Consider the following 27,184-nt stretch of genomic DNA (forward strand, 5'->3'; position numbering starts at 1 on the left):
TGCTCCTGAGACCACTTCCCACCGCTTCTCACAGCTCGACTGGGGCACCTGCCTCCTCCCCTCCCCCCTGCCCTCCCCTCCCCCCTCCCCCCTCCCCTCCCCTCCCCTCCCCCCTCCCCTCCCCCCCTCCCCTCCCCTCCCCCCTCCCCTCCCCTCCCCCCCTCCCCTCCCCTCCCTCCCCTCCCCTCCCCTCCCCCCTCCATTGCTAAATTATGGAAGTGAAATGACAGGCAGGACAGATCTTGGAAAGGAGAAGGAAACCAAGACTCCGGGTGTGCAACAGAACAACCAAGGTAGATGTTTAGAAATGAAACCAAAAAAAAAAAAAAACCCACCTCTGAAAATGAAATTCACCGTTTTGCCCAGAAAGGCAAGCAACAGAAAGTTGCCGAAATGAAACAGATTCCATGTACGAGGTACAGATTTTGGAGTCGGGACCGCGTGGACACACCTAATGGAAACAGGCCGCAGTTTGGTCCTCTTGAGGTCCGTTGTGTAGTTCGGCCTTCTGTGTGACCGGGGCCTCAGGGGGGAAGCTGGTTCTAGGCAGCTGCCGCTTGTGTCCAGCCTTCGTGTCCCCGCCAAGGACGGCCGCCTGTCACGGCCCCCTCATCCAGCCTGGGCCGGTTCTTCCATCAAGCGTTTGACACAAACACATGAGAAGCAAAGTCACGATGAGACGTAACTGGTCGTAACTATGGGTGCATCAGCCAACCTGGGAGCAACCTTGCCCAGCCCCTGCCTCGTGCTGCAGGGTTTCTGTGTGGACTTGCCCGCCTGTGCGTCTCCTGACACTGCCTGTCCATGCTGCTTGCCACTCTGACGGGGCCCCTACTGGCCGCACTCTGCTCCCTGTCCTTGTTATTCATGGTGTCCTGGGATTCATCTGTGTTGGGGGCGGGGGGGGGGGCTCTGGCTTCTTGCAGAAACAGAGCTGCTGTGAACATCCTCGGTCAGGGTCCGGGTGCCCACGTACTGAGGAGTGGAACCTCCGGCTGGGACTGGCCACAGAATTTGCAGGGCCTGATACAGAGCAAAACAGGGGGCCCTGGGATAAACTGTCAGGAGTTTCAACATGGCAGTTGCAGACACTGGTACCGGGAGCGGGCTGGGCGACCACTTGGGTGCAGGACGCATCTTTACCCCCGCCGAGGGCTAAGCAAAGGGCCTGTGCCGTGCGGCGGCCCCTGGCACACAGGATGGTCCACATTCCCTGTCCTCACCTCCATCGGACTCTAACTCCATCGATGTAAGGAGTATAAACCCCTGGTGTGGGCGATGGCTGCCCACCCCAGCCTTCTTGCCTGGGAAATCCCATGGACAGGCGCCCCTGGCAGGCTCCAGTCCATGGGTCAGAGAGTGGGACGCGGCTGAGCGCAGCCAGCACGGCGTGCACAACAGCGTTGCTTGTGGTTTTGCTGTGTTTCCTTGGTTGCGCGCGTGCTAAGGCGCTGCAGGCGTGTCCGACTCTTAGCAACCCCCGTGGGCTACGTATAGCCCGCCCGGGTCCTCTGTCCGTGGGATCCTCCAGGCAGGAGTGCTGGAGTGGGTTGCCATGCCCTCCTCCCAGCCCAGGGGTTGAACTCGAGTAGTTTTCATTGCATTTCCTTGGTTAACAGAGAGAATGGGCAGATGATATGTATATGGACCACTGAGTGACTTTTTCTGAAGAAATGGGACAGAGTTGGACTCCTGTTCTTGGCCCTAAATGACCATGTGGGCGGTCACTCCCCTCCTATTTGGAAGTTCTGCCATCTGATCATAACCCCTTCTGCTCAGGGGTCAGGCTACATGGCAAGGCTAAAAAGAATAAAAATTGAAAGAAATCGTTTGGAAGCTTCGGCACCAGTCTCTCCAATGAATATTCAGGACTGATTTCCTTTAGGATGGACTGGTTTGATCTTGCAGTCCGAGGGACCCTCAAGAGTCTTCTCCAGCGCCACAGTCCAAAATTGACCAGTTCAGTTCAGTCACTCAGTCATGTCCCACTCTTTGCGACCCCATGGACTGCAACATGCCAAGCCCCACTGTCCATCACCAATTCCCAGAGTTTACTCAAACTCATGTTCATTGAGTTGGTGATGCCATCCAACCATCTCATTCTCTGTCGTCCCCTTCTCCTCCCGCCTTCAGTCTTTCCCAGCATTAGGGTCTTTTCCAATGAGTCAGTTGTTCGCATCCAGTGGCCAAAGTATTGGCGTTTCAGCTTCAGCATCAGTCCCTCCACTGAACACCCCGGACTGATCTCCTTTAGGATGGACTGGTTGGATCTCCTTGCAGTCCAAGGGACTCTCAAGAGTCTTCTCCAACACCACAGTTCAAAAGCATCAATTCTTCGGCGCTCAGCTTTCTTCACAGTCCAACTCTCACATCCATACATGACCACTGGGAAAACCATATAGCTTTGGCAAGATGGACCTTTGTTGGCAAAGTGATGTCTCTGCTTTTTAATGTGCTGTCTAGGTTGGTCATAGTTCCAGAATCACTGCAGATGGTGACTGCAGCCGTGAAATTAAAAGACCCTTGCTCCTTGGAAGGAAAGCCATGACCGAAATTGATACTGGGAGTCGAAAGAAATATAGTATTTCAAACAGTTTAGAAAAACGTGAATGAAGTTAGAGGCCCCCCAGCATCTGACGTTGAGACTTCCTTTACAGCTGCAGTGACTGAGACAGTCCGGGGGCTTCCCCAGTGGTCCAGCGGCTGACACTCCGAGCTTCTGGTGCAGGGGGAGCAAGTTCGATCCCCTGATTGGGGAACTACATGCCGCATGGCCGAAAGACAAATTTTGAATTAACACTCGGATACTGCCACAAGGGTAGACCCGCAGTTCGATGGAACTAGAGAGACTCCAGAAATCAGATATCAGAAATGTAGCCAGTTGATCTTTCGGTGGTGAGATATGCGTAGCATAACGTTTTGCCGGTCAGGACTTCCCTCGTGGTTCAGCGGTTGAGACTCCGGGCTTCTGCTGCAGGGCTACCAGTGAGGTCCCACATGCCTCATGGCCAACCAAGTCAGCAATCAAACCAAAGGCCTATTTGTGGCAAGATATCTTCTGCATTCTATGTAGGTGTAGGACTCTGCCTGTGCTTTTAAGCCTTATTATGGTGCTGTTCCCCTTATCTTTATCCTGGCTGTATATGCCCCCGTCTGGGTCATGGGTTTCACTGAGATAAACTTTACTCTAGCTGGGCTTCTCTATTCGTTGTATTTCCAAAGATTATTCGTCTCCTGTTTTCTGCTGCTGTGTAATATGGTGAAGTTGGTTTCGCAATGACTTTTTATTCTGTGTGTATTTTTTGGCACGTCTTTTCTTTTTTTTTATCTGGGGATAAGCACTTTACAATATTGTGTTTCTGCCATAGCTCAGCATGAGTCAGCCACAGGTAGACGTATGTCCCTCCCACGTGAGCCACCCGCCTTCTCCCTCCCCACCCCGCCCATCCAGGGTGTCGCAAGGCAAATCCCCACCTGCTGCCTGGTTTGCACACGGTAATGAACATGTTTCCAGGCTGCCGTCTCTGTTCGTCCCCCCCTTCTCCCACCGTGTCCACAGTCTGTCCTGGGTCGCCATCGCTGCCCTGCAAACACGTTTATCAGTCTTTCTAGGTTCCAAATGCACGTGTTAATATACAATGTCTGTCTGCTCTTTTGACACATCTTTGCTAACAACAGTAAATACTCAGAGTTTGTCCTTTGAGCTGAGATTTTCATATTTTTATACAGGGATTTTAGCTACTTAGGTGGTTTTTTTTTTTTTTTAACATTTCCCTTATTTGTTAGACCTACTTTAACTTTCTGTCATCTAATTTTCTAGTATTTTGACTTTTTTTTTTTTTTTAATGATTCCTTGCCATTTCTTTTCTGATTACAATATGAGGAAAGTGTCTATTACACCTCTGGTCACAGGTCTCGATTTTTGTTGTTTGAATTACCTTCTTCCCTTTATCTCTTGTAACTTGACACGAAGAGCTACCTCATTGAAAAAGACCCTGATGCTGGGGAAGATTGAAGGCAAAAGGAGAAGGGGGTGGGCAGAAGATGAGATGGTCAGATAGCATCACTGACTCAATAAGCACGAACTTGAGCAAACTCCCGGCGAGAGTGGAGGACAGAGGAGTCAGGACGCAGCGACTGGACCACAACAAAAGCGGCAAATAGTCGATCAGGCAGACATAAAACTTTTTACACTGAAAAAAAAAGAAATTACGCGATCTTTTACAAGAACTCTTTTCTCCGTTTTATGCAAAACGAAGGCTTAGTATCTTGCTTTTCCCTCTTTCTTCCTCTCTGGTTTCCATTGCATTAATCTGAGGTTAAAACCCCGGTTTAAAAAAAGTCCTCTTTCTCAATTTTTCCCTTTTGCCGTTTGTTTGTTACCATAGCAACAACAATTACTTCAGCTCATCAGCCTCAGTCTCTACTGAGTGGTGTTTTTATTCAGTTATCTCTCCATCTTTAGCTGGTTTCAAGGCTCACTGCCAGTTCTTTTCTCTCATTTCATCATTCATGAGTTTCTGATTCATGTCCCAGTGATTTATTGTATGATTCTGAGCAATTTTTGCAGAAAAGGGAGTTAGTTGGGTCGTGTATTAGTCACAGACTCTTGTGGTTGCAAGCGACAAAACCCTACCTCAAACTGACTTCAGTTAAAAAGGAGAATATATATTGTCTCACGCACTTGTGAAGTCCAGCCTCGGCTGAATCGTCAGACCGTGTCGTCAGGAAATTGGCTCCGTCCCTGGACCCTGCTTCCCCGTCCCAGCTTTACCCTAGAGGGCGGTTCTCAGGCTGTGGCGCGTTTGGCCCCAGTCCCATACCCCCTGCTCTGGCAACCTTGGCGGAAGGGAAGTGCCCCTTTCTAGTTGCTTCTGAAAGGCTGGGCTGAGTGCCATTGGCCTGGATCAGGTCTCACGCTCATCTTTTGAACCAACATCTGTGACTCGGACTGGGGATCCCTGGGTCACAAGCTTATTCCTGACTTGGGGGGGTGGGGTGGGGCCAAATGCTCTAAGTGTGTAGAAGGGAGAGTTCACCCCCACAGAAAGAAAACTGGATTGTTGCTACCAGAAGGAGAAGGGGTCAATGTTGGCAGAAAACAACAGATGCCCACGTCTTCCAAGACCACAGATCTGCGCACTGTCGCCTCTAGAGGGACACTCAGGAAGACATCCAGCAAGCCCTCTAAGCGGGGGCTTAGGTCTTGGGCTTCTCTGCTGGCTCAGCTGGTAAAGAATCCGCCTGCAATGTGGGAGACCTGGGTTTGATCCCTGGGTTGGGAAGATCTCCGGAAGAAGGGAACAGCTATCCACTCAAGTATTCTGGCCTGGAGAAGTCCATGGACTGTATGTATAGTCCATGGGGTCGCAAAGAGTCTGACGTGACTGAGTAACTTTCACTTAGGCTTGGATAGCGGCTTCCGTGGTCTCCTGGCGCTCCAGAGCCATGTTCTCGGGTTCTCAGCTCCCTGCTTCTGGAAATTTGTCGTCAGTCTAGCTAGATGATTCTCCCCGCCGGGCCTGGCTCGCACCAGCCTGACTCAGCAGAGGCTGATGTGTATCTAAACCCCATCTCAGAGGGAACAGCAATTGCCAAAGGACCTGAGCAGGGCTGTCTCCTGGTCAGTGCACTTTCCCTGTCGAAGACCACAAGGGAAGCCAGACTCTCATCACAGGGTTGCTTAGCGACCACAGAACCAGGCAAGAGAAGTTCTCCGGAGAAAGTCAGTGACTTTAAAACGCCCACAGACGCTAGAAGAATGAGGAGACGACACGTTACCCGCAGAGAGACAGGTACGTGGCGAGGTTGGAGGGCAGAGAAGAGCTGAGAGCTGTCTGGTCTGTCTGGAGCATGGGGAGCGGGCAAAAGCAGGGCGGAGGGCAGGCGCTGTCATGTATCACCTACATCTCAACTAAAAAGAGAATAAAGCAGTGCTTTCCCAAAGTGTCAGATGCATGTGAAGCGACTAGGGACCTTGTTAAAATGCAGATCCTGAGTCAGTAGATCTGGGGTGGGGCCCAGGATATTGTGTTCCAAACAGACCCCCACCTGATGCTGGTCTGGAGGCCACACTTTGAGTAGCAGTGATTTCCAAAATAGTGAAAAAATAGAATGTATAGGAGTTTGCAATGGGTCAGATGCAGGGAGGGGTTGGGAGTAAGGTAAGATGCATTGCGAGGAGCATCCCCAGACCTCAGCTGGAGGACCTGGGTGGTGGTAGGACCCAGAAGCCTGAGATGACGGACAGGTCTGGGTGGGGTCGATAGTGATAGTGATCAGAGATGACATTTACCGAGCAGGTCGAGTGGGCCTTGGAAAGCATCGCTAGAACAGAGCTAGTGGAGGTGATGGAATTCCAGTGGAGCTGTTTCAGATCCTGAAAGATGATGCTGTGAAAGTGCTGCACTCAATATGCCAGCAAATCTGAAAAACTCAGCAGTGGCCACAGGACTGGAAAAGGTCAGTTTTCATTCCAATCCCAAAGAAAGGAAATGCCCAAGAATGCTCAAAGTATGGCACAGTTGCACGCATCTCACATGCTAGTAAAGGAATGCTCAAAATTCTCCAAGCCAGGCTTCAGCAATACGTGAACCGTGAACTTTCTGATGTTCAAGCTGGTTTTAGAAAAGGCTGAGGAACCAGAGATCAAATTGCCAACATCCCCTGGATGATCGAAAAAGCAAGAGCTTTCCAGAAAAACATCTATTTCTGCTTTATTGACTATGCCAAAGCCTTTGACTGTGTGGATCACAACAAACTGTGGGAAATTCTGAAAGAGATGGGAATACCAGACCACCTAACCTGCCTCTTGAGAAATCTGTATGCAGGTCAGGAAGCAACAGTTAGAACTGGACATGGAACAACAGACTGGTTCCAAATAGGAAAAGGAGTACGTCAAGGCTGTATATTGTCACCCTGCTTATTTATCTTATATGCAGAGTACATCATGAGAAACGCTGGGCTGGAAGAAGCACAAGCTGGAATCAAGATTGCCGGGAGAAATATCAATAACCTCAGATATGCAGATGACACCACCCTTATGGCAGAAAGTGAAGAGGAGCTAAAAAGCCTCTTGAAGAAAGTGAAAGAGGAGAGTGAAAAAGTTGGCTTAAAGCTCAACATTCAGAAAACGAAGATCATGGCATCAGGTCCCATCACTTCATGGGAAATAGATGGGGAAACAGTAGAAACAGTGTCAGACTTTATTTTGGGGGGCTCCAAAATCACTGCAGATAGTGACTGCAGCCATGAAATTAAAAGATGCTTACTCCTTGGAAGAAAAGTTATGACCAACCTAGATAGCGTATTCAAAAGCAGAGACATTACTTTGCCGACTAAGGTCCGTCTAGTCAAGGCTATGGTTTTTCCTGTGGTCATGTATGGATGCGAGAGTTGGACTGTGAAGAAAGCTGAGCGCTGAAGAATTGATGCTTTTGAACTGTGGTGTTGGAGAAGACTCTTGAGAGTCCCTTGGACTGCAAGGAGATCCAACCAGTCCATCCTAAAGGAGATCAGCCCTGGGATTTCTTTGGAAGGAATGATGCTAAAGCTGAAACTCCAGTACTTTGGCCACCTGATGCGAAGATTTGACTCATTGGAAAAGACTCTGATGCTGGGAGGGGTTGGGGGCAGGAGGAGAAGGGGACGACTGAGGATGAGATGGCTGGATGGCATCACGGACTCGATGGACATGAGTCTGAGTGAACTCCGGCAGTTGGTGATGAACAGGGAGGCCTGGCGTGCTGCGATTCATGGGGTCGCAGAGTCGGACACGACTGAGCGACTGAACCGAACTGAACTGATTAGGTGCCAGGAGCTTTGCATCTGTTGTCTTATTCTGTGCAATAGGGAGGTAAGTGCTGTTGTGATCTCTGTTTTAAGAGTGGGGAAACTGAGGCCTAAGTCGTACAGGTAGTAAGCAGAAAAGCCAAGGTTCAAGCTCTACCTTTCGGTCTGAGTGCAGGGCTCCTGCGGGTAACCGTCGGCAGTTTGGAAAACCTGGAGCCAAAGCTCCTGTAGGTTGTCTAATGGATAACCTACCCTCTCAGACTCCTGCCAACTTGTTCCCATTTTTATTTGGCATTTTATTTGTACAGAGGAGACATCTGCAGAAAACCAGCTTTCAGCTTTTTAGTTTTTGGCTGTGCTTTGAAACATACAGGATCTTAGTTTCCCAGCCAGGGATCAAATCTGCGTCCCCTGCATTAGACTGTGGATTCTTAACCACTGGACCACTAGGGAAGGCCCAGCTTTCAGCTTTTCAAATAGTCCTTTTTTTTTTCTCTCTCTTAAATGATCAAATACTGTGTTTTTCTATCTCTGAAAATTCAGGACTTTTCCAGATTATTATTTTTTTAATTCATTAATTAACTTTTGGTTGTGCTGGGTCTTCCTGCTGTGTGGGTTTTCTCTAGGTGCTGAGAGTGGGGGTTACTCTTCCTTGCCATGAGCAGGCTTCTCATTGCAGCGGCTTCTCTCGTTGCAGAGCAGGCTCTACGGGCTTCAGCAGTTGCTGCATGTAGGCTCAGCTGCTCCACAGCGTGTGGGATCGTCCCGGACCTGGGACAGAGGGAGTGTCTTCTGCATTGGGCATTTTTTGTTTTTTGTTTTTACTACTGAGCCACCAGGGAGGCCCCTCCAGATTATTTCTTGAAGTTGGTTTCTGTTCATTTTTCTGGATTCAGAGAACTCACTCAATTCTCCCCCTCCACCCCAGATCTTTTTAGACCGAAGGCAAAATTTCTTTCGGTATAATTTATCACGTCTAAGGGATTTGCTGTCTTCTTCGGGGGTGCCTATAGCTCGACTCTCTGTGGCGTTCTCCTGTGTGTTTTCTTCTCCAGGAGCTTCATCACTCACTTTTCCTCGTGGTTGTCTTCTGTGTTGCTGATCGGCCCTTCCGCGTCATTCCGTATGCTTTTCACTGCTCTGACCACCGCTTTTACTTTGGCTATCGTGATTTTAATTTCAGGATACGCTCCATTTTGTCAGCCTGTTCTTTAAAACCAATGTCCTCTTTTCAATCGAGAAATAGGAATTAGGTGCTTTCTAAACCTGGGTTCTGCTTCACAGGCTAAATATATTTATTGCAAAGCAGTGCTTTTGGCTCCAGCACTCCCTTTTCTCATGTGCACACATGAGAAGGTGCACACATTCTTTTCCTAGAGGGTTCATTTATTTTTTTTGCTTGGAGATTGTCTAGTTGATCTTCGTTGATGCCTGGAAGTCCAGGCTTTCAAGACCACAGTGCTGGACAATCAGGAAGCAGGATCTCCCACTCTGATTCCCCTCCAAAGAGGGCGTGGGTGGAGGTCCAGAAGCAGCGGGGAGATGGGTTTTCCCTCTTCGTCTTAGCTATTCTCGGCGTTCACTTGCTTCAAGAGTCCAGCTCTTATTTTTGAACTTGTGGTGTCTGTGACTATTTCTGAGCCTCAGTGTGTTTGTCTCCTTCTCTCGAGATCTTTTTGCTCTGGTTTTCAGTGATTCTATCTTTGCGTTTTTATTTCAGCATGTCCTATGTCTGAGGTTCTTTTCATGTCTACCGATCTGGGTCTCAAGTCTCTGAATCTAATGTCTTTCTCAGTGTTTCAACGCCCTACTCCCGAACCTCTTTCAGTTCAGTTCAGATACTCAGTCGTGTCCAACTCTTTGCGACCCCACGGACTGCAGCACACCAGGCCTCCCTGTCCATCACCAACTCCCAGAGTCTACTCAAACTCATGTCCATTGAGTTCGTGAGGCCATCTAACCATCTCATCCTCCCTCATCCCCTTCTCCTCTTGCTCTCAATCCTTCCCAGCATCAGGGTCTTTTCAAATGAGTCAGTTCTTCGCAGCAGGTGGCCAAAGTACTGGAGTTTCAGCATCAGTCCTTCCAATGAACACCCAGGACTGATCTGCTTTAGGATGGACTGGTTGGATCTCCTTGGAGTCCCAGGGACTCTCAAGAGTCTCCTCCAACACCACAGTTCAAAAGCATCAATTCTTCCGCGCTCAGCTTTCTTTGTAGTCCAAATCTCACACCCATACATGACTACTGGAAAAACTGTAGCTTTGACTAGACAGACCTTTGTTGACAAAGTGATGTCTCTGCTTTTTGATATGCTGTCTAGGTTGCCCGAACCTCCTACTCTGCTTCATATTTTTCCATAACACCATCACGACTGGCGTCTCCCGCCCAGTCTTCCTTGCGACTCATCGCTTCTGTCCATCCACGTCTGTCTCCGCTGGAAGGTAACTCCGGGGAGCCTGGACCGGCAGGATCACGGTAAGGAACACCCGTTGAATGAGCCTCTGTCCGAGCAGGGGCCCCGCCCGTCCCGGACTCTCCCCTCGGCCTCCACCCCTGGGTTTTCACCCTGTCTCAGGATGCAGATATCTTTCTCGGTCTCCGTCCCTCTTCCGGTATCTATCCGGGCGTCGAGGCCTCAAGTTCGTGTGGCCCGCGCACGCGCAAAGGCCCGGTCCGGGCGCACGGCTGGACGCGGCGGGGTCGGCGCGGCCTTCGGGTCTGACGCGCGGGTCCCCAGCGCCTGGCTGTCGGCGAGCGGGGCGGGGGCGGGGTGAGGGGGGCGGGGTGGGGGCGCCCCGCCCCCAACTCCTCGGGCGCCGGTGGCCGCGCCCCGCCGCGCCGGCCGCCGTGCCCCGCCCCCAGCGCGCCTCTTCCGCCGGCCGCGTGCCCCGCCCCCTGCACGCGGGGAGCCAATCCGCGCGCACGCCGCCCGGGCCCGCCCCGACGCCGTCCTCGGCGCGCGCCCCTCCCTCCGCCCGCCCGCCGGCCCGCCCGTCAGTCAGTCAGTCAGGCAGGCAGTCGGTCCGAGCGGCGGGCGCCTCCCCGGCTCTCCCGAGCGGCGGCCTCCCCGCTCCTTTGCGGCCAGCGGCGGCAGCTGCGGCGGCCCGGTCCCCCGGGAGGCGCGGCGTGGGCCGAGCGGCGGCCGCGGAGCGTCGAGCGCAGCGCGGCGGCGGCGGCGGCCCGGCAGCCAACATGGCGGCGGCGGCGGCGGCGGGCGCGGGCCCGGAGATGGTCCGCGGGCAGGTGTTCGACGTGGGGCCGCGCTACACCAATCTCTCGTACATCGGCGAGGGCGCCTACGGCATGGTGTGGTGAGTGTGCCCGCGACCCGCAGCCCGCCGCGCCCGCCCGGGCCTGGCGGGGCAGCCGCCGCGGCCTCGCCCGCGCCGCGGCCGGACGCCGGCCCCGGCGCCCCGGGCTGCGCTGCCGTCTGCGCGCCGAGCGGGCCTCGGGCGGGGGGCGGAGGCCTGGGGCCTGGGCGTCGCTGGGCGCGGGCGGGGGGCTGGGGCCAGGCCCCCGAGGCGCCCCCTCCGCCCGGGGGCGCGCAGCGCGGCCGCGAATTCCTTCGGACGCTCGCCGCGGCGGGTGTGCACAGCCCCGACCTTAGCCCGTGGTCTTTTCCTCCCGTCGCCTGCGGCCTTCGTGAGGTGCCCTCCGCGACGCCGAGGGCTCTCCTGCGCAAGCTTGCGAGCGGGCGTTCGTGGTGCTTGCTTTTCAGGCTCGAAACGGGTTTTAGTGCCGCGCTGCTAGCGCCTCAGGAGGATGAGCCCGCGTCGCTCTCCTGGTTCATTAGAGTAGTCATCCGGAGCTGGGCCCAATCTGACTTGCTTTTTCTTCGCGCAGCGTGAGCTCTCCTACCAGCGTTAAAGGCTGCAGACGTTTGAACCCCGATTCCCGGGCATTTTAGTGGTCTTCGTGTGTGTGTGCAGCCCTGCTCTAACGGCGTCCTCCAGAGTTACATGCAGGCTCTGGTCCCCATCCAGTGTGTCCTCAGAAACGTTCGTGAAATGGGGGTCTGGCTTTTCATTAGAACCAACCAGCTGCCGTGTTTTGTGCTGGTGAAGACTTGTGCGAGTGTAGACACCCTCACGTCTAAATCTTCTTGGGAGCGTGTCTTTTCTGTTGAACGAAGGAAGCTAGTATTTGTTGAGCGCTTCGTGGTAGGTACTGGCCAGGTCCATTACCTCATTTTATTTGAACAGCCATCTGGAGGGAGAGAAAGGTGATGATACCCGTCAAATGAGAAAGCATTTCCCGGTGAAGCCAATTCCTGCAGCCGTGCAACCAGAGTCAGACCTGAGACCCTAGACTGAGGCCCTGTTGCCGTTGCTGCAGCGCTTTCCGTTACACCGTGCTTGTGTGTGTGTGTGTGCGCGCGCGCGTTGCTCAGTCGCGTCCGACTCTGCGAGTCCATGGGCTCTGCAGCCCGCCAGGCTCCTCTGTCCCTGAGATTCTCCAGGCAAGAACAGTGGAGTGGGTTGCCATTCCGTTTTCCAGGGATCTGCCCGGCCCAGGGATCGAACCTGGGTCTCCTGCATTGCAGGTGGATTCTTGACCGTCTGAGCCCTTGCTTTCCTTAATGTAATGACTGATTTTAGGATTTTAGCTTGTTCTGCTGTTATAAACATTTCTATTTCAAAAATGTATTCAAATTTGAATGATCATAGTTTTATAAATACCGTAGAGGGCAATTTTTGCCAAGTGTTAACATGTTTTCAAAAAAGATTTTCAATTAAAGTCTTCTAATTAATCTTGAGTATGTTCATTCTTTTTGGAAGCAAAATGCTTCACTATGTCCAACTGAAAATTAACACGAACTCAAAAGGCTTAGGAGTGAAGAGAAAATTTGAATTAGGTCAGGCTTAAAGGAAATAAGGTCCTAGATGGTAGCAGAATATACTGCCCGCAGCGTTGCTTCTGCGGTACATCTCATTGCTGTGTCACTTGTTGGGAAGTTTGCTCCTGAACACGTCCCTCTGTGAGAGGTTCAGACATCTTCCTGCCCTTTAATATAACTACTGAAAATAGTTTTATGACATTTCAGTTGAAAGGTTTTTTTTTTAATCTGATAAGAATTTTTACTAATCTGAAGCTGATTTAGGTCTGGTAGCTTTCTATCACTGCTGTAGACTTATTTGACCTCAGTTTCTTATCAGGTGAAGCATTAAGTCTTCTTACTGTGATGTTCCTTTCTTAAGATCAAAGTACAGATACTACTGGAATTAGAATCCTGGGTCTAGATTATACCTTTTTATTTTGAGGTTAATATTTACTGAATAATTTAAGCTACGTTGTACATTATTAGCCTTTAATGTTGGTTAACAATGCTGGGTTTAAGGAGGGTTTCTTGTTTGAAATGTTAGTATTTGAATAGTAATTAAAAAAAAAAACCACCCAGCTTCCAGAAAGATTTAAGGATTTTCAGGGAAATTTTCCTTTCATTTCCTGAATCAGTTCCTTAGGAATTTGCCTTTTCTGTGCGTCCTTTTCCTAATCCTCATGTAGAAGATACAAAGATGAAGAGTGGACTTCGAATTGGGCCTTTAGGGGAGAGTGTGATTTTGATAGATAATAGCTGAGTGCTCGCCTTGGCAGCACATATGCTAAAACTGGAACGATGCAGAGATTAGCATGGCCCCTGCTCAAGGATGACACGCAGATTCGTGAAGTGCTCCGTATTTAAAAGAAAGAAAGATAACAGCTGAGACTGACAGTCTGAGCCGTGGAATCAGTCCTGTCGAAGCGTTCAGGCGGCAGACCGTAGAAGAAGCTAGAGGCGGACCTGAGTTGGTTGTATCTGCACGTTGAAGATGCATCAGTGTCTTTAAAAAGAGGCAGGCGAAAAAAATGAAATAAATAAAAAGAGTCAGGCGCATGGCCAGTTTTGGAGCGGGGAGGGGGATCGGTCAACAGTGGCGGAAATTACGGGGGAAAAATGGGTGGGGAGTCAGCGAGGCTATTGTGACCTTCTGGAGGTGAAGTAATATAGCAGGCGAGGACTGTGGCAGATGGCCACGAGAGCCTTTACAAAGACAGAGTCAGTAATGGGACTCTTGTCAGAAGAGTGGTGGGCTTCTGCTCATGGCAGGTGTGGGATGAAGCAAAGGATTACGAGGTCTTGAAGGGTGAGAGGCTGAGAGGGGTGGGATTGGAGTTGAGAGCGGTTTCTGAGAGCAGGCTTGGTAATACAGCATGGCCATAGTTGCTATTTCAAGTCTTCTGGCGTGGGAGCCTGGGGGGATGGGGATGCCCTTACGAGAGGAGGAGTGCCATCAGCAGAGGAGGCTTCTTAAGGAGAAGCAGCGATTCCTGGTTTGGAACTGTTAGCGTTTGTGATGCAGCGGGCCGTGTAAGCTGTATCCAGAAGGCGTCTTGAAAACAAAGGGAAGAGGAATCTGGAGGTGCAGCTGTGTGCCAGCGGCAGTCCCACGCGAAGGACGGATTCTCACGGAGGTCTCGGTGAGGGGTGAGGGGCACGCATATGTTCTGTGTCTTTATCTTTTTAGTGAACAGCGCAGAACAGTCACTAGATTCTCAGGAGCTCCATTGTCCCAGGAAGGTTACGAAGCAGTGAGATAGAAAGACCGACAAGGGAACAAGCAAGTCCTTTTAAGAGATGAGCAGAAGAGGAGGCTGAGGAGGTGAGGGGCATAAGGATCGGGAAACTGGAAAAAACGGTATCAAAGAGGAAAATTGAAGCTCTTTGCTTAATCGTCTGAGTAAGATAAGTGTTGCGGGTAAGTTCAATTTGAAACACTTGTTGAATGTGACAGAGATCATGGAATCATCTCCATAGAGATACGAATTGAAGCCTCGAGAGTGGAGAAGATGAGAAAAAAGTGAGAGCTGAGCCGAAGAAATGCCTGACTTTAGGTGTCTTTAGAGGGCAAGTTTCAGAAAAGGACAGAGGGAGCGTGGTCAGAGACCAGAGGACCGTAGTGTGCCCTGTCAGAGGGGCCCGCGGAGGCCGGGGTCACTAGGGACTGCTTTGATACGATAGGGAGCGCGGTGCCGCTGGGAGAGGAGCTGCTGGATTTGTTGGCGTTCAGCTCCCCTGACAGGTGGGCTCACTCGTCTTCCCCGCCGTCCTGTGTGTGGCTGAGTTTGCTCTCCTCTGTGTCTTCTCATAAGACTCTCAGAATCAAGTGATTCCAGGCCAAGAAACAAAAGCAGAGTTGTCCCATTCCCCAACGAATTCGAGTGAAAAGTGATGATAAAATCAGGCACAACGCCAAGAGAAGACGCTGGAGAACCGCCGAGCTGGGTCTGTAGGGAGCCTCGCGTGTCAGGTGGCACGCCTGTTTATGCTGTGCCAAGGTCACTTGCCTCCTAGCATGTCGCTCTGAACATCACTGCTGTCTGAACAGCTGGACCTGTTTTATAGGGAAAATGATTTTCTTTGTGTCTTTCTGTGCTAGTCCTTTGGCTTAGTAATATGTGAGACCTTAACAAACGGAAACCCCCAGGCGGTTCCAACCAAAACCCCGTTGTGACCACGCTCCTGATTGTGTAGTGGCCTGTCGTGTGGTTTTTGTGATGAAGGCAGACTAGCAGATCTCCCGTTTAGCCAACACTTTGTTGCATTTTGCTTTTTTTTAGCACACACTAATCCTCACAACCACAGTGCAGAGGTGGTTACTGTGAATAAGTGGAAATTTGAGGCAGAGGCTAGTGAACAGGACGATGGACACCCAGCTCGCAAGTGACAGGGCCTCCCCATCTGTCTGTTCCTGTGATGCTCAACCAGAGATTCGAGTTAACGGAATCAGACAGCATTCTGACAGTAACAGCATGCCTGCTGTCCGCTTTTTGCTTGTGTCATGTCTTAGCCTTTAAAGAACCCTTTCCTGCAAGGTCATTCACTAGAAAACAACTCCTGAGCACTGTTACATACCAAGATTGACGTGATCCCAGCCCCGTAGTAGCTCTTCGTTCAGGCAGTGGGTGGAGTTGGGCATGATGCAGAGAACGTGCCGGGGCTGTGCAGGTGTGGCTTCACGAGCCTGGCTGGGTGTTCATGGCTGGCTGGGAGTCTGCTTTGAGGAGTGCATTCTAAGTCGAGGTAGACGCACACGCAAAGACCCGGAGGTGTGAGATCAGTGCCTCAGGTCAGGAACGCCTGGAGTGGTCTCGGAAGGTGGCATGTCGGTTGGGCGCCATCGGGAGAAAGCTTGGAGTTGAGACACACTCTGCAGGATGCTGCCTCCGGAGCTCAGCCTTGGTTCTGCAGGTGAAGGTCACTGGAGGATGCCCCTCCTGCCAGAGTCCCCGTCACATTTGGGCCCCTTGTCCCTCATGCTTTCTCTGCCCGCTGTGCTATCTCCTTGTCTGTCTGCCTGGCCAGGGTATCTGGTGCCTGTGGTTCTCACCCCTTCTCCAGCAGCGTTTTAATTGCATGTGGGCTTTGCTTTGGTTCTGGCTGTTGGGTTGGCTGGGGGCGTTCCTGACCTTGGGTGTGTATGTGGTGGAGGCTGGAGTGCTGGACGGCCTGCCCCGGAGGAGCATCCTGGTGAGACTCCGGCCGCGTTTCCCCGAGAAGCCGTGGGCCCTGTTCGAGGCCTCCTTCCTCTCAGGCGCATCTCCTCCACACACCTGCACTGGTTGCCTCTGCCTCCAAGAGCGCCTGGAGGAGCGCTCCCTCCTGCCCTCCCTGGAACCTGCTGGTATCAGTGCCGCCTGCTGGAGAGGCAGGGCCGGCGGGAGTGTATGTCAGCTGTAGAGAGCGAGACCTGAAGCACATCTGGATTCAGACTCCTAGCTTTCCTCAGCTGCAGTTTAACTTCTCATGAAGGTGTCTCTTTCATGCTTTTTGAAGCTCAAAGGTGTGAGGAGACCAGCTTAGATGAGCAACAGAAAAGCCACAGTTTCTGAATGGTTTTCAGTGCAAGGACAGCAAAGTTTGATATTAAGAATATCCCTGACAATGTGCTGCTGGTGGTTAGCTGTAACTGATAAGCCATTCCTGTGAATTTAATTTGTATGCTTTCAATTTTCAAGTATTTATAAAAAGATTCTCATGTAGAGCGTCCAGGTCGCATTTTCCAAGGAACCATCTGTAAGTATTCCTCCTCTTACATCGACACTCCTACTAAGTACGAAGCAACCGACTCCGCAGCAGGCACCTAGAGCTGCCTCCCGGGCATCCAGCCTGCTCTGCCTACCCGCCTGCCTGACGCTGAGATGCCCTTCCTCCCCATTTTGCCTCTCTCTTCTCGTTCATTTCTTGGAGGTCCCATCATCGGAAAGCCAGTAGGATAGACATTGGCTGAGGTGTTTCTCGGACGCGCAGCTGTGGGGCCGGCTGTGGGTCCTTTTTCCTTCTTCCTTAGTGCTTGGGTGTTTGGCTGTGCAGAATCTTCAGCGGCGCGGCCTGTGAACTCTTGGCTGTGGCCTGCAGGATCTAGTGACCTGGCCGAGGACTGAGCCTGGGCCCCCTGCGCTGGGAGCAGGAGTCTTACCCACTGAGGCACAGGGGAGTCGTCCTGCCGGTTTTCTTAAGGCGGCTGCGCTGTTGCGCCTTCCTCCCAGCAGTGCCCAGGCGGTCCGGTTTCTCCCCGTCCTCTCGGTGCTGACTTTCTGGGTTTTGACAGTTGCCCTTCTAATGTGCGTGAAGTGGGGAGCTTGTATCCGTGAGTTTTGTGCTCTTGTGTCTGGTGTGTTGTCCGTCAGCACTAAATATTCGGGGGCTGAAATGGATGCGATTCAATAGAGAGTGTCTTAAGCAGTTGCTGAGATGGAAATATGAATGAAACAACACCGTTGCCTCAGAGGAGCCTGTACTAAACACCGTAGGGAGCTCACAGTTGGAAGTCAGTGTGTATGCACGTATGTGTCCTTTCCCTTTGTGCCGAGACAGCAGTAACAGTGCCTTCTCAGTGGCTGTCTGGTGTCGCCGTTGCCGGTTAGTGGCATCAGACACCGACAGTCAGAGAGCGCTTTGCTCAGTGTCGCAGCCGAAGTTCAGCTCATCCGCGGCGTTGCGTTAGCGTCACAGGGATGTTTTGGTTTCATTCTGTAGGTTTTTAGTGGGATTCTAGAAGTCTTCACGGTGCATTTCCCAGTCAGTTAGACTGGGGTTGATACGTTGCCAGGCTGTGGTCCACGTGGGGTGACCCTGGGAGATGTGGTTTAATGTCTTCCATATATCTATCTTTGTTTTTAAGGGTCAGTATGGAAGCTGGGCTTCCCTGGTGGATCAGTGGTAAAGCATCCACTTGCCAGAGCAGGAGCTGGGGGTTCCATCCCTGGTTGGAACAATCTCCTGGAGAAGGGAATGGCAGCCCACTCCAGTATTCTTGCCTGGGAAATCCCATGGACAGAGGAGCCTGGTGGGCTACAGTCATGGGGTCACAAAGAGTCGGACACCACTGAGCGGCTGAACCAGCAGCGACAAGCGTGCGTGTGCACTCTGACCCTCGTAACGCAACAGGCGCCTTTGGGAGGCTTTCCCCTCCCCTCAGCTCCACAGCGGGGCCTCCAGCCTCTGCCTCTCAGTTGCGCTTACCTGGGGTGGCCTTGCAGGTGAGGCTCACAGCCTCCTGAAGGGAGGAGGTGGGCACTGCCCTCAGGTCCCACTGCCACTCAGCGGGGCAGAGTGAGTCGCCAGAGGGAGGCGTGTGCCGAGAGGGTGGGAGCGGCCAGCCCTCCTCTGTGAGGCGTGGGGGTGGGGACACGGACACTTCCTCCCCCGAGGGGTTTTGGGATTGTCTCTGGAAAGCGTGCTTCTGGAGTGAGCGTGAGCTGGCTTTTTCCCTTTTTAGCCATTTTTGGCCGCGCGGGGTCCCTGCTGCTGCTCAGGCTTTCCCTGTTGGCGGCGCACTGACTGCCCACTGCGGCAGCGTCTCTCCTTGCGGAGCACGGGCTCTGGGCGCCTCTGCAGCATGCGGGATATCCCTGGGCCAGGGGTTGGACCTGTGTCTCCTGCGTCGGCAGGCGGTCCTTTACCACTGAGCCGCCTGGGAAGCCCTGGACTTTCTAAACTTGTTTTCATGCATATAGTGAAGCTGCCTAGTTGTTTCCTGGCGGTCAGATTGTTTTTAATGAGAGGCCTGTAGCTGAAGAAAAGCACTAATTATGGGTTATTATTCATAATAGCAATAATAAATAGTATTTTATCTTTCAAAATGTTTTACTGAAATATACATTTAGCCAGGTGCACGTAAAAACTTTTTAGTCCAGTGAGTCTTCACTAACTGGGTAATTAGTACCCGGATCAAGAAACTGAAGTGATGGCCCTGCAGAAGCCTGCTGCGTTCTTCCTTTCAGCCCCTACTTAAGCTTTCACCTCCCTGACTTGTAACATGTTTGCCTGGTTTTATACTTCGGTTTGTTTTACTTGACGGTTGTGAGCATCATATTGTGTGTGTCTGTGGTTTACAGTTGATTGTTAAAGTGTCCCACTGACAGCCCGGGGAAGGGCTTGCCCTGTGGCTTGGCTGGGCCCTGGAAGCTCTAGCTCTGGAAGGGAGACTTCTTAGGTGGTCTTCACATTCCCTTCATTCCTTTCCTAAATGGCCCCTACAGAGTTTTCTGTTACCGTGTTTTTCTTCATTCCGTTGCTGTGGTATTAATCTATTGCTGTGTAGTAAATGCCCTACAGCTTCGTGACTTAACACACTAACTGATATTCAGTCACTAAGTCATGTCCGGCTCTGCGACCCTATGGACTGCAGCGCACCAGGCTTCTCTGCCCTTCGCTAGCCCCTAGAGTTTGCTTCAGTTCATATTTATTCAGTCGGCAGTGCCATCCATCTCATCCTTTGCTGCCCTCTTCTCCTGCTCTCAATCTTTCCCAGCGTCAGGGTCTTTTCCAGTGAGTCAGCTCTTCACATCAGGTGGCCAAAATGTTTAGCATCAGTGCTTCCAGTGAACACTCAGGATTGATCTCCTTATCCTTTAGGGTGGACTGGTTGGATCTCCTTGCAGTCCAAGGGACCCTCAAGAGTCTTCTCCAACACCACAGTTTGAAAGCATCAGTTCTTCAGCCCTCACCCTTCTTTACGGCCCAACTGCCACATGTGTGCATGACTGCTAGAAAAAAAGCTTTGGCTACACGGACCTTTGTCAACAATTGATGTCTCTGCTTTTTAACACTCTCTGGGTTCATCATAGCTCTCCTTTCAGGGAGCAAGTGTTTTTTAATTTCGTGGCTGCAGTCACCATCCATAATGATTTTGGAGCCCATAAAAATAAAATCTGTCGCTGTTTCCACTGCTTCCCCATCTGTTTGCCGTGAAGTGATGGGACCGGATGCCATGGTCTTCATTTTTGAATGCTGGATTTTAAGCCAGTTTTTCCGCTCTGCTTTCTCACCCTCATCAAGAGGCTCTTTAGTTCCTCTTCGCTTTCTGTCAGTAAATCAGTAAATATTTATCTTACACTTCCTGTGAGTTAGGAATGGAGGAGTGGGCCTGGTGGGCAGTTCTGGCTCAGGGCCTCCCAGGGTTGCAGCCAGGATTTCAGTTGGGCTGGGCTATCTGCTTCCAGCCACACCCAGCTGACACCTTGGTGCTGCTGTGTATGGTGGGGAGAGCTGAGGGGCGCAGGCTCAGTTCCCTTGTGGAGGCCTCTCTGTCCTCCCCGCATCATGGCTGGTCAGCTCTCCCCAGAGAGCACCTTTCCGTGATCTCGCCTCGGAAGACATTCGGTGCCGCGTCCACCCTGTTTCACTTGGCAGGCAAGTCACTGTATTCCCCGGGAGGAGAACCAGTCACTTGGAGGTTAGGGAAGTCGTCTGTTACAGGGACTCACCTGATGGAATTGTAGCTGACACAGCTGTATTTGACTTTTTAAACTCTCTAAAATAGAACAGAGATTTCAGTGAGATGTTGGAAACTTAATATCTGCTGCCTTGAGTGGATACCACATGGTCTTCCCTTGTGGCTCAGCTGGTAAAGAATCTGCCTGCAGTGTGGGAGACCTGGTTTCGATCCCTGGGTTGGGACGATCCCCTGGAGAAAGGAAAGGCTACCCACTCCAGTATCCTGGCCTGGAGAATTCCACGGACTGTATCGTTGAACAAAGAGTTGAGCAGGACTGAGCGACTTTTACTATATTTGAAATCTATTTATAAATACTGACATTGTGGATTAATCTGATGGAGCTGTAACGTTCAGTGCTCCTGTCTCCTGTAACTATTTCATGGCAGTGTCTGTTTAACATAATGTCACTTGCCTTCAGTTCAGTGCAGCCACTCAGTTGTGCCCGACTCTTTGCGACCCCACAGACTGTGGCGTGCCGACCTCCCTGTCCATCACCAGCGCCCACAGCTTGCCAGCCGCGTGTGCATCGAGTCGGTGACACCGTCCACCCATCTCGTCCTCCGTCGTTGTCACTTGCCTTACAATGTGCTGATGATTCTTAGGGTTCTGACTCTTCGATGTGTGAATTTATATGGCTAAGCTTTAAAGCTATAGTACATTTTATGTGAAGTGTACCATATTTTAATTCCTGCTGACTAGATCTCCAAGGCTCAGCAAAGCTATAAAATGACACAACTCAAGTAAACTACCAGCAGTGCGGCCTCGCGGGCTGAGTCAGTACGGCGATGCTCAGAGGGCTGCCTGGTGGCCTGTGCGCCCCCGCTGGCAGGAGGGCTCTGCTTTGTCCTTTGCAGCATGGGTTTCCTTTGCGCCTTCTGTCTTCGCTGTCTCATCTCCAGATAGCAGTCTGCACTCCTCACGCCCACAACCCCTGAGCTCTTTACTCAGCAGAGCCTGAAGGGAGGGGCCGTGGCCACTGGAACTGGTTCTCAGGGTTGGAACTTGTCCCTCAGTTGCACACACGCAGGTCCACAGCCCACTTATGGGCGGGATCAGTGCTCTTTGTAAAGGACACTGCACAGAGCTTCTGGCCCCTTCAGTTGGGTTGGCCAAAAGGCTCATTTGAGTTTTTCCTTAACATCATATTGAAAACGCAGAGAACTTCTTGGTCAGCCTAATACAGTGTGAGAGTATGGTGAGACCTCTGCATATCAAGAGCAGAGTCCTCACTCGGCTGTGCTGGCGCCCTCGTCTCAGACTTGCAGCCTCCGGAGCTGTGAGGGGCAGGTGTCTGCGGGCTGTGAGCTGCCCAGCCTGTGAAGCAGTGTGTTTGCTGGTTCTAGCAGCCCACGTATAAGACAGCCCCTCTGCTTTCTTTAAAGGTTTCTTAGTTTTACTTCTCGCATCTAGGTCTCCACTCCATTTAGAGTTGATTTCTGTCTATGGTGTGAGGTGAGGGTCCAGCTCCATCCGGCTGCGTGTGGCTGTCCGGTTGTCCCAGCAGCCTTCCTCGAGGAGACTGTCCTTTCCCCACTAAGTGGTCTTGCCCCTCTTGTGGAGTACCAGTTTGCCATAGAAATGGAGGTGTTTCCAGACTCCCCTCTGCTCTGTTTCATTGGCCCGTATCTCTTCGTGCCAGCACCACACCCCACACCGACTTGGTTACTTGCTTTGCAGTAAATTTTTCAAATGGGCACTGTGGTTCCTGTCACACTGTCCTTCTTTTGCAAGATTTTCTTGGTTTTTCTGATTCCCTTGCATTTCTATATGAATTTTAGGATCAGCTTGTCAGTTCCTACAAAGAAAAGTCTGGGTTTCTGGCAGAGATGGTGTTGAATCTTTACATCAACTCTGAGTGTATTGCCATCTTAACAGTATCTTGTCTCCTGATCCACGAACATGTGATATTTTCCTGTCTGTTTGAATTAAAAAAAAACTTTCAGCAAAGTGTTTTAGAGTGTGAGTTTGCCTCTCGTTTGTTAAGCTTATCGCTAAGTATCTTATGTTGATGGCACTGGGAGTGGACGTGTTGGTTTTGGTATTTTCTTTCTTCTGGCCGTGCCGAGTCTCCCTTGCTGCGAGGGCTTTCCTGTAGCTGCGGCGAGTGGAGGCTGCCCTCCAGCTGGGGTGCGCAGGCTCCTCGCTGCGGTGGCCTCTCGTTGCCGGGCGCCGACTTTCTGGCCTGTGGGCTTCAGTATTTGCGGATCCCGGGTTCTAAAGCGCAGGCTCAATAGATGCGACTTAGTTGTCCTGTGGCGTGTGGGATCTTCCCGGAACAGGGGTCGAACTCCTGTCTCCTGCGTTGGCGGGTGGCGTCTTTAACCACTGCACCACGAGCGAAGCCCTGGAGATGGTTTCTTAATTTCTTTTATGGAATGTTCATTGGAAATACATACAATTGGTTTTATTGTATATTTTATAAATTAAGCTTGTATTCTTCTACTTTCTGACCTTGTTAATTAATTATTGTGGTTTTTTAGATTGGATTCCTTAGGATTTTCTGTATATAAGATTGTGTCATCTGCAGATAGAGAGAATGTTACTTCTTTGCTGCTGTGTGCCTTTTATTTAATTTTCTTGCCTACCTTCCCCAGCCGGAACCTCAAATACAGTGTTGAAGAGAAGGGGTGAGCCAGAGACTCTTGTTTTGTTCCTGATATTAGAGGCCTGCTAAGTGAATAGGGATTTTGTACAATGTTTCTTTTTTATTTAAAATAATTATCATTATTTAAAAGTCACATTCTTATTTTTCTCAAGGTGTATTAGCCAGTTCTATGGTGAAAGATATTTTTTATGTATACACACTGCCTAACTTTTTGGAAAAGATAAATGTTTCCGGCCACATCAGGTCTCAGCTGGGCCACCCACGGCCTCCAGCTGCTGCCTGCAGGCTTGGTTGCCCTGGGGCGTGCCCGGACCCAGGGTCTGACCTGCCTCCTCGGTCCTGAAAGGCGGATTTGTCCACTGGAGCACCAGAAGTCCTTGCGGCGAAAGATTTTTAAAGCTCGACAAGCTGGGTTTCAGTCTCTTAACTGGAAACATCAGCTTTTGCTAATGTGTCCAACGCTGCTCCGCTGTTGGTCAGCCTAGAGCTCGCTCGCAGTGTCCCCAGCGCCTGAAGGGGCGAGCCGCTTGCCCCTGCCCTTCCGGTGAGGTCCCCTGAGTGGGCTGTGCCGCCTCGCTGCTCTCGCCGTCACGCGGGACTCGGCTGCTCGGCCTTGCTGTCTCAGCCCTTCGGGACTGCAGCCTGAGGTTCTGCCCCGGCCGTGTGAGTGTGCCCCAGAGACTTTGGCCTTTCTGAAATTTGATGTTATAAAGCATCTCCTCTTTCACAAGCTACCCCCACTTTGCTCAAGCACACCCGGCTTTCCGAGCCTCTGGCCTTTGTTCCTAGCCCGTGGACTCTGCTCTTGCGTGCACGCTGTCTGGGTGACCTCACCCGCATTCCTGTGTATCAGTGACTCTCCCTCCTCGGAAGGAAGGAGGGCGGAACCCTCAGTCCCTTCCGGGCGCTGCCAGGCTTCCCTCTCCCCTTCCCGGGGCCTGCCCCTGGTTCTGCCCTCCCCCCACGCTGGGCCTCACTTCCCTCTGCTCTGCTGGGCCTGCCCTCAGCAAGGTTGCCGTCGCCTAACCTGCCGAACGCTTACGCGGCACTCGTGTGGGTCCTGTTCCCACCGCCCTTTCAGGTACCTGTGACTCTAACATGGATTGTCAGCATTTAAAGTTATTAAAAACAGATAGTTTATGGAACTGTTCCTCATTTGTTGGACATTTTATTACTTCAGGTTTTCACTATTTTTAACTGATGCCGCTGTAAACATTTTTATCGCAAACAGGACCCCACCCTCTCAGAGTGACTTTCTTAGAGCCTACTTCTCAAAAACGGATGACCGGGTCAGAAACGGCCTTTGATTCTCGCGGTCTCTGTCCGTCTTTTCCCCACCCACACCCCTCCACAACCTGTCCTTGTTAATCTTTAAAAGCCCTTTGCTCTGTGTGCCCCAGCCCAGCCCCAGTTCCCTCTTGCTGTGACAACGTGGTCTTATTCTTTAATTTACATGTAATTGAATAGAAGTCAGGTAAACCTTATAGGTGCCTTGTTTTTGGATATTTGTGAGGCCAAACTTTTTTCTAAGTTTTATTCACTTAGCTGGTGTTTGAAAGTGAAAGTCGCTCAGTCGTGTCCGACTCTTTGCGACCCTGTGTCCTGTACAGTCCATGGAATTCTCCAGGCCAGAATACTGGAGTGGGTAGCCTTTCCCTTCTCCAGGGGATCTTCCCAACCCAGGAATCGAACCAGTCTCCTGCATTGCAGGCAGATTCTTTACCAACTGAGCTATCAGGGAAACTGTATTCAAATTATAAGACCATTTACACACTAGAAGCTGAGTATTAATGTTCTGAAAACCTTTTAATTTTTTCTGAAAACTTTAAAAGTGTAGTCACACTCATCAACTAATTCTTTGGTGTGTTCTCATATTGCTTTAGAGTTGGTGACATACACAAAGCCCTTTAGCACTTTAATTTAGTCTTTTAAACCGTGTGGAAATTATTGTGGAGGAGAATGCTAGGTGTGTATGTTCCATGTATTTTATCCCATGTTAATAGTATAGGTTTTCTCAGTATTTATTGCTTTCCACTTTGTCTAATTTCACAGGACTCTTCATATTAAATTTAGAGGTGTTCACTTGTGTCTTTCTGGACTCTACTTGTTTCATTGATCTACTTCACTATTTTTAACTGTAACTTAGTATCATAAGGCTTTTTACTCTTGCTGTGCCCAGAGGTTTGCTTCTAACTTCCTTATAGGGCCCTGCCTGGAATCCTTGTCTGTTTTCCTGCTCTGGGGGAGTGGGTTGGCCAGGCTGAAGTTTGCGTATCATCAGGATGGCTTCTCTCCCCTTGTCCCCGCTCGCAGGACTCGGAGGCCGTCTGGCTTCCTGCTCCAGGCTCTCGTGCCTGGCCTTGGTTCTGGTAGCTCTCCAGAGTGAGGAATACCTCTCAGGTTGAACTCTTAACCACGAGCCTTGCGCGATAGGGATGAACCCGCACCCTTGGCAGTGAACCCCTGGACCACCAGCAAATCCCCTCCAGTTGAACTCTTGTAAGTGTTAACAGCTGATAAGAGATGTAAAAAAAGAAAAATGAGGCCGTGCTTCTGAGATGGGACGGATACTTAGTCTCAGAACGTTTTTATCGCTCCAGAAAGAAGTCGCCGCCTGCGGGTCCCTCCTGCGTCCGGCAGCCGCCAGCCGCTGTGTGGAAGCCTGCTGCCTGCGTGGAGCTGAGGGCGCGGTGCCCTTTGCATTCTGGCCTCTTCATGGCACCTCACCATCTCACTGCTGCGTTGTTGGAATTTGCCTTTCGGAGGCTGTGGTTGCTGCTTGGCATTGATTCCGTAAACCCAGTCTGACGAACAGGCACCTTGGATGTTCCGTGTTCCTCCCTGGACTCTGAGCGGCCTCAGCCGCAGTCTTGTGCACTGGCGGCCAGGCGGCGTGGCTTTCCCATCTGCTTCTACATCTTAGGCCTGTTTCCCTCGGTGCTGCTTTGTCGCTGCTCCTTCTTTGAGTCTCTTCCACTTGGATTTAGCCCTGATTGGTAGGCACACTGTGTTTGTTTTTTCTTGCCAATGATACCCTTTTTATTTTCAATTCAAAAAACATGACGTGATTATTTTCTCTGATTTAATTTCTGTTTTTAAGTTTTATTGTAGTGTTTGATTTAAACAGTTGATCTTCAGTCTTTGTGGGCCTCTGTTACTGTAGCTTAGCTCCTTCATTTTCATTTTTTGGCTGCACTGTGCGACTCGCAGGTCTCAGTTCTCTGACCAGGAGTGGAGCCTGCGCCCCTGTGGTGGGGTGCAGAGCCCCAGCCACTGGCTGCCAGCAGAGCCCTTGGTTCTCCTTCATCTTTCCCAGCTGTGACGGTTTCACCTGCAGTTTCCCTGTTTAACCGATTTCTGTTGCTGCTGTCTTATAAGTTATTATCTTAAAATTTACATACTGGTTAACATTCTTCTCAGATCTTGTTTCTGCTAATTGAGACTTCTTTTTTGTTTAAAATTCTTTGGTAATATGTCAGGTTCTGCAGAATATATTCTAGCCTCTCTTCGTTCAGCGTTCTCCTATGTGACACTTTAAATGTTGTTAAAGAGCCCCATTCTGTCCTAATTCACCTTTCGCTAGAGACCTGACTCCCCCAGGCCTGCGCCTTGTCTCCGGGGCCTTTGTGGTTTGTACTCAGTGGCCACTCCCAACTCCTGCATTGCCCTTTAAAATTTGCTTGCTGTGTTGCTTCAGTTGAGTCTATCTTTGTTCTTTGTTTATAATATGTTTATTTTGTTGGGTTTTAGAGGAGGAGGAATTCTGTACCACTTCTCAGTTAATGCTTCCCTTCCCAAAGTTCTGTTGTGTAAACTTTCTGGGCACGTTCTTGCATAATGGAAAGAACACAGAATTCCGAGTGTGAATCCTGGCCCTCCCACTGGGTGGCTTTGACTGAGACCCTTGGCCTCTATGGTAGGACTTGGTGCTTTTGAAATTCTATAGAGCTGTTGTATTCTTAAACATCAGCATAATTTTTATATCTGATGGTAATATAAGGAAAATTAAAATAATATACAGTGA

General features: G+C 50.9%; 1 protein-coding gene across 2 annotated transcripts in view; it reads left to right on the forward strand.

The window, feature by feature from the left end:
- The first annotated feature begins 10,761 nt into the window (after nucleotides 1-10,761).
- MAPK1 (mitogen-activated protein kinase 1) overlaps nucleotides 10,762-27,184 on the forward strand; it is a 53,574-nt gene continuing 37,151 nt past the window's right edge. The window contains exon 1 of one of the 2 annotated variants that reach the window (XM_018044368.1): nucleotides 10,762-11,105. In XM_018044368.1, coding sequence (XP_017899857.1) covers nucleotides 10,987-11,105 — 119 coding nt within the window. In that variant the 5' untranslated portion in view covers nucleotides 10,762-10,986. 2 annotated transcript variants of the gene reach the window in all.

The sequence above is a fragment of the Capra hircus genome, unplaced genomic scaffold, assembly GCF_001704415.2.
Source record: "Capra hircus breed San Clemente unplaced genomic scaffold, ASM170441v1, whole genome shotgun sequence".
NCBI classification, from domain to species: Eukaryota; Metazoa; Chordata; class Mammalia; order Artiodactyla; family Bovidae; genus Capra; species Capra hircus.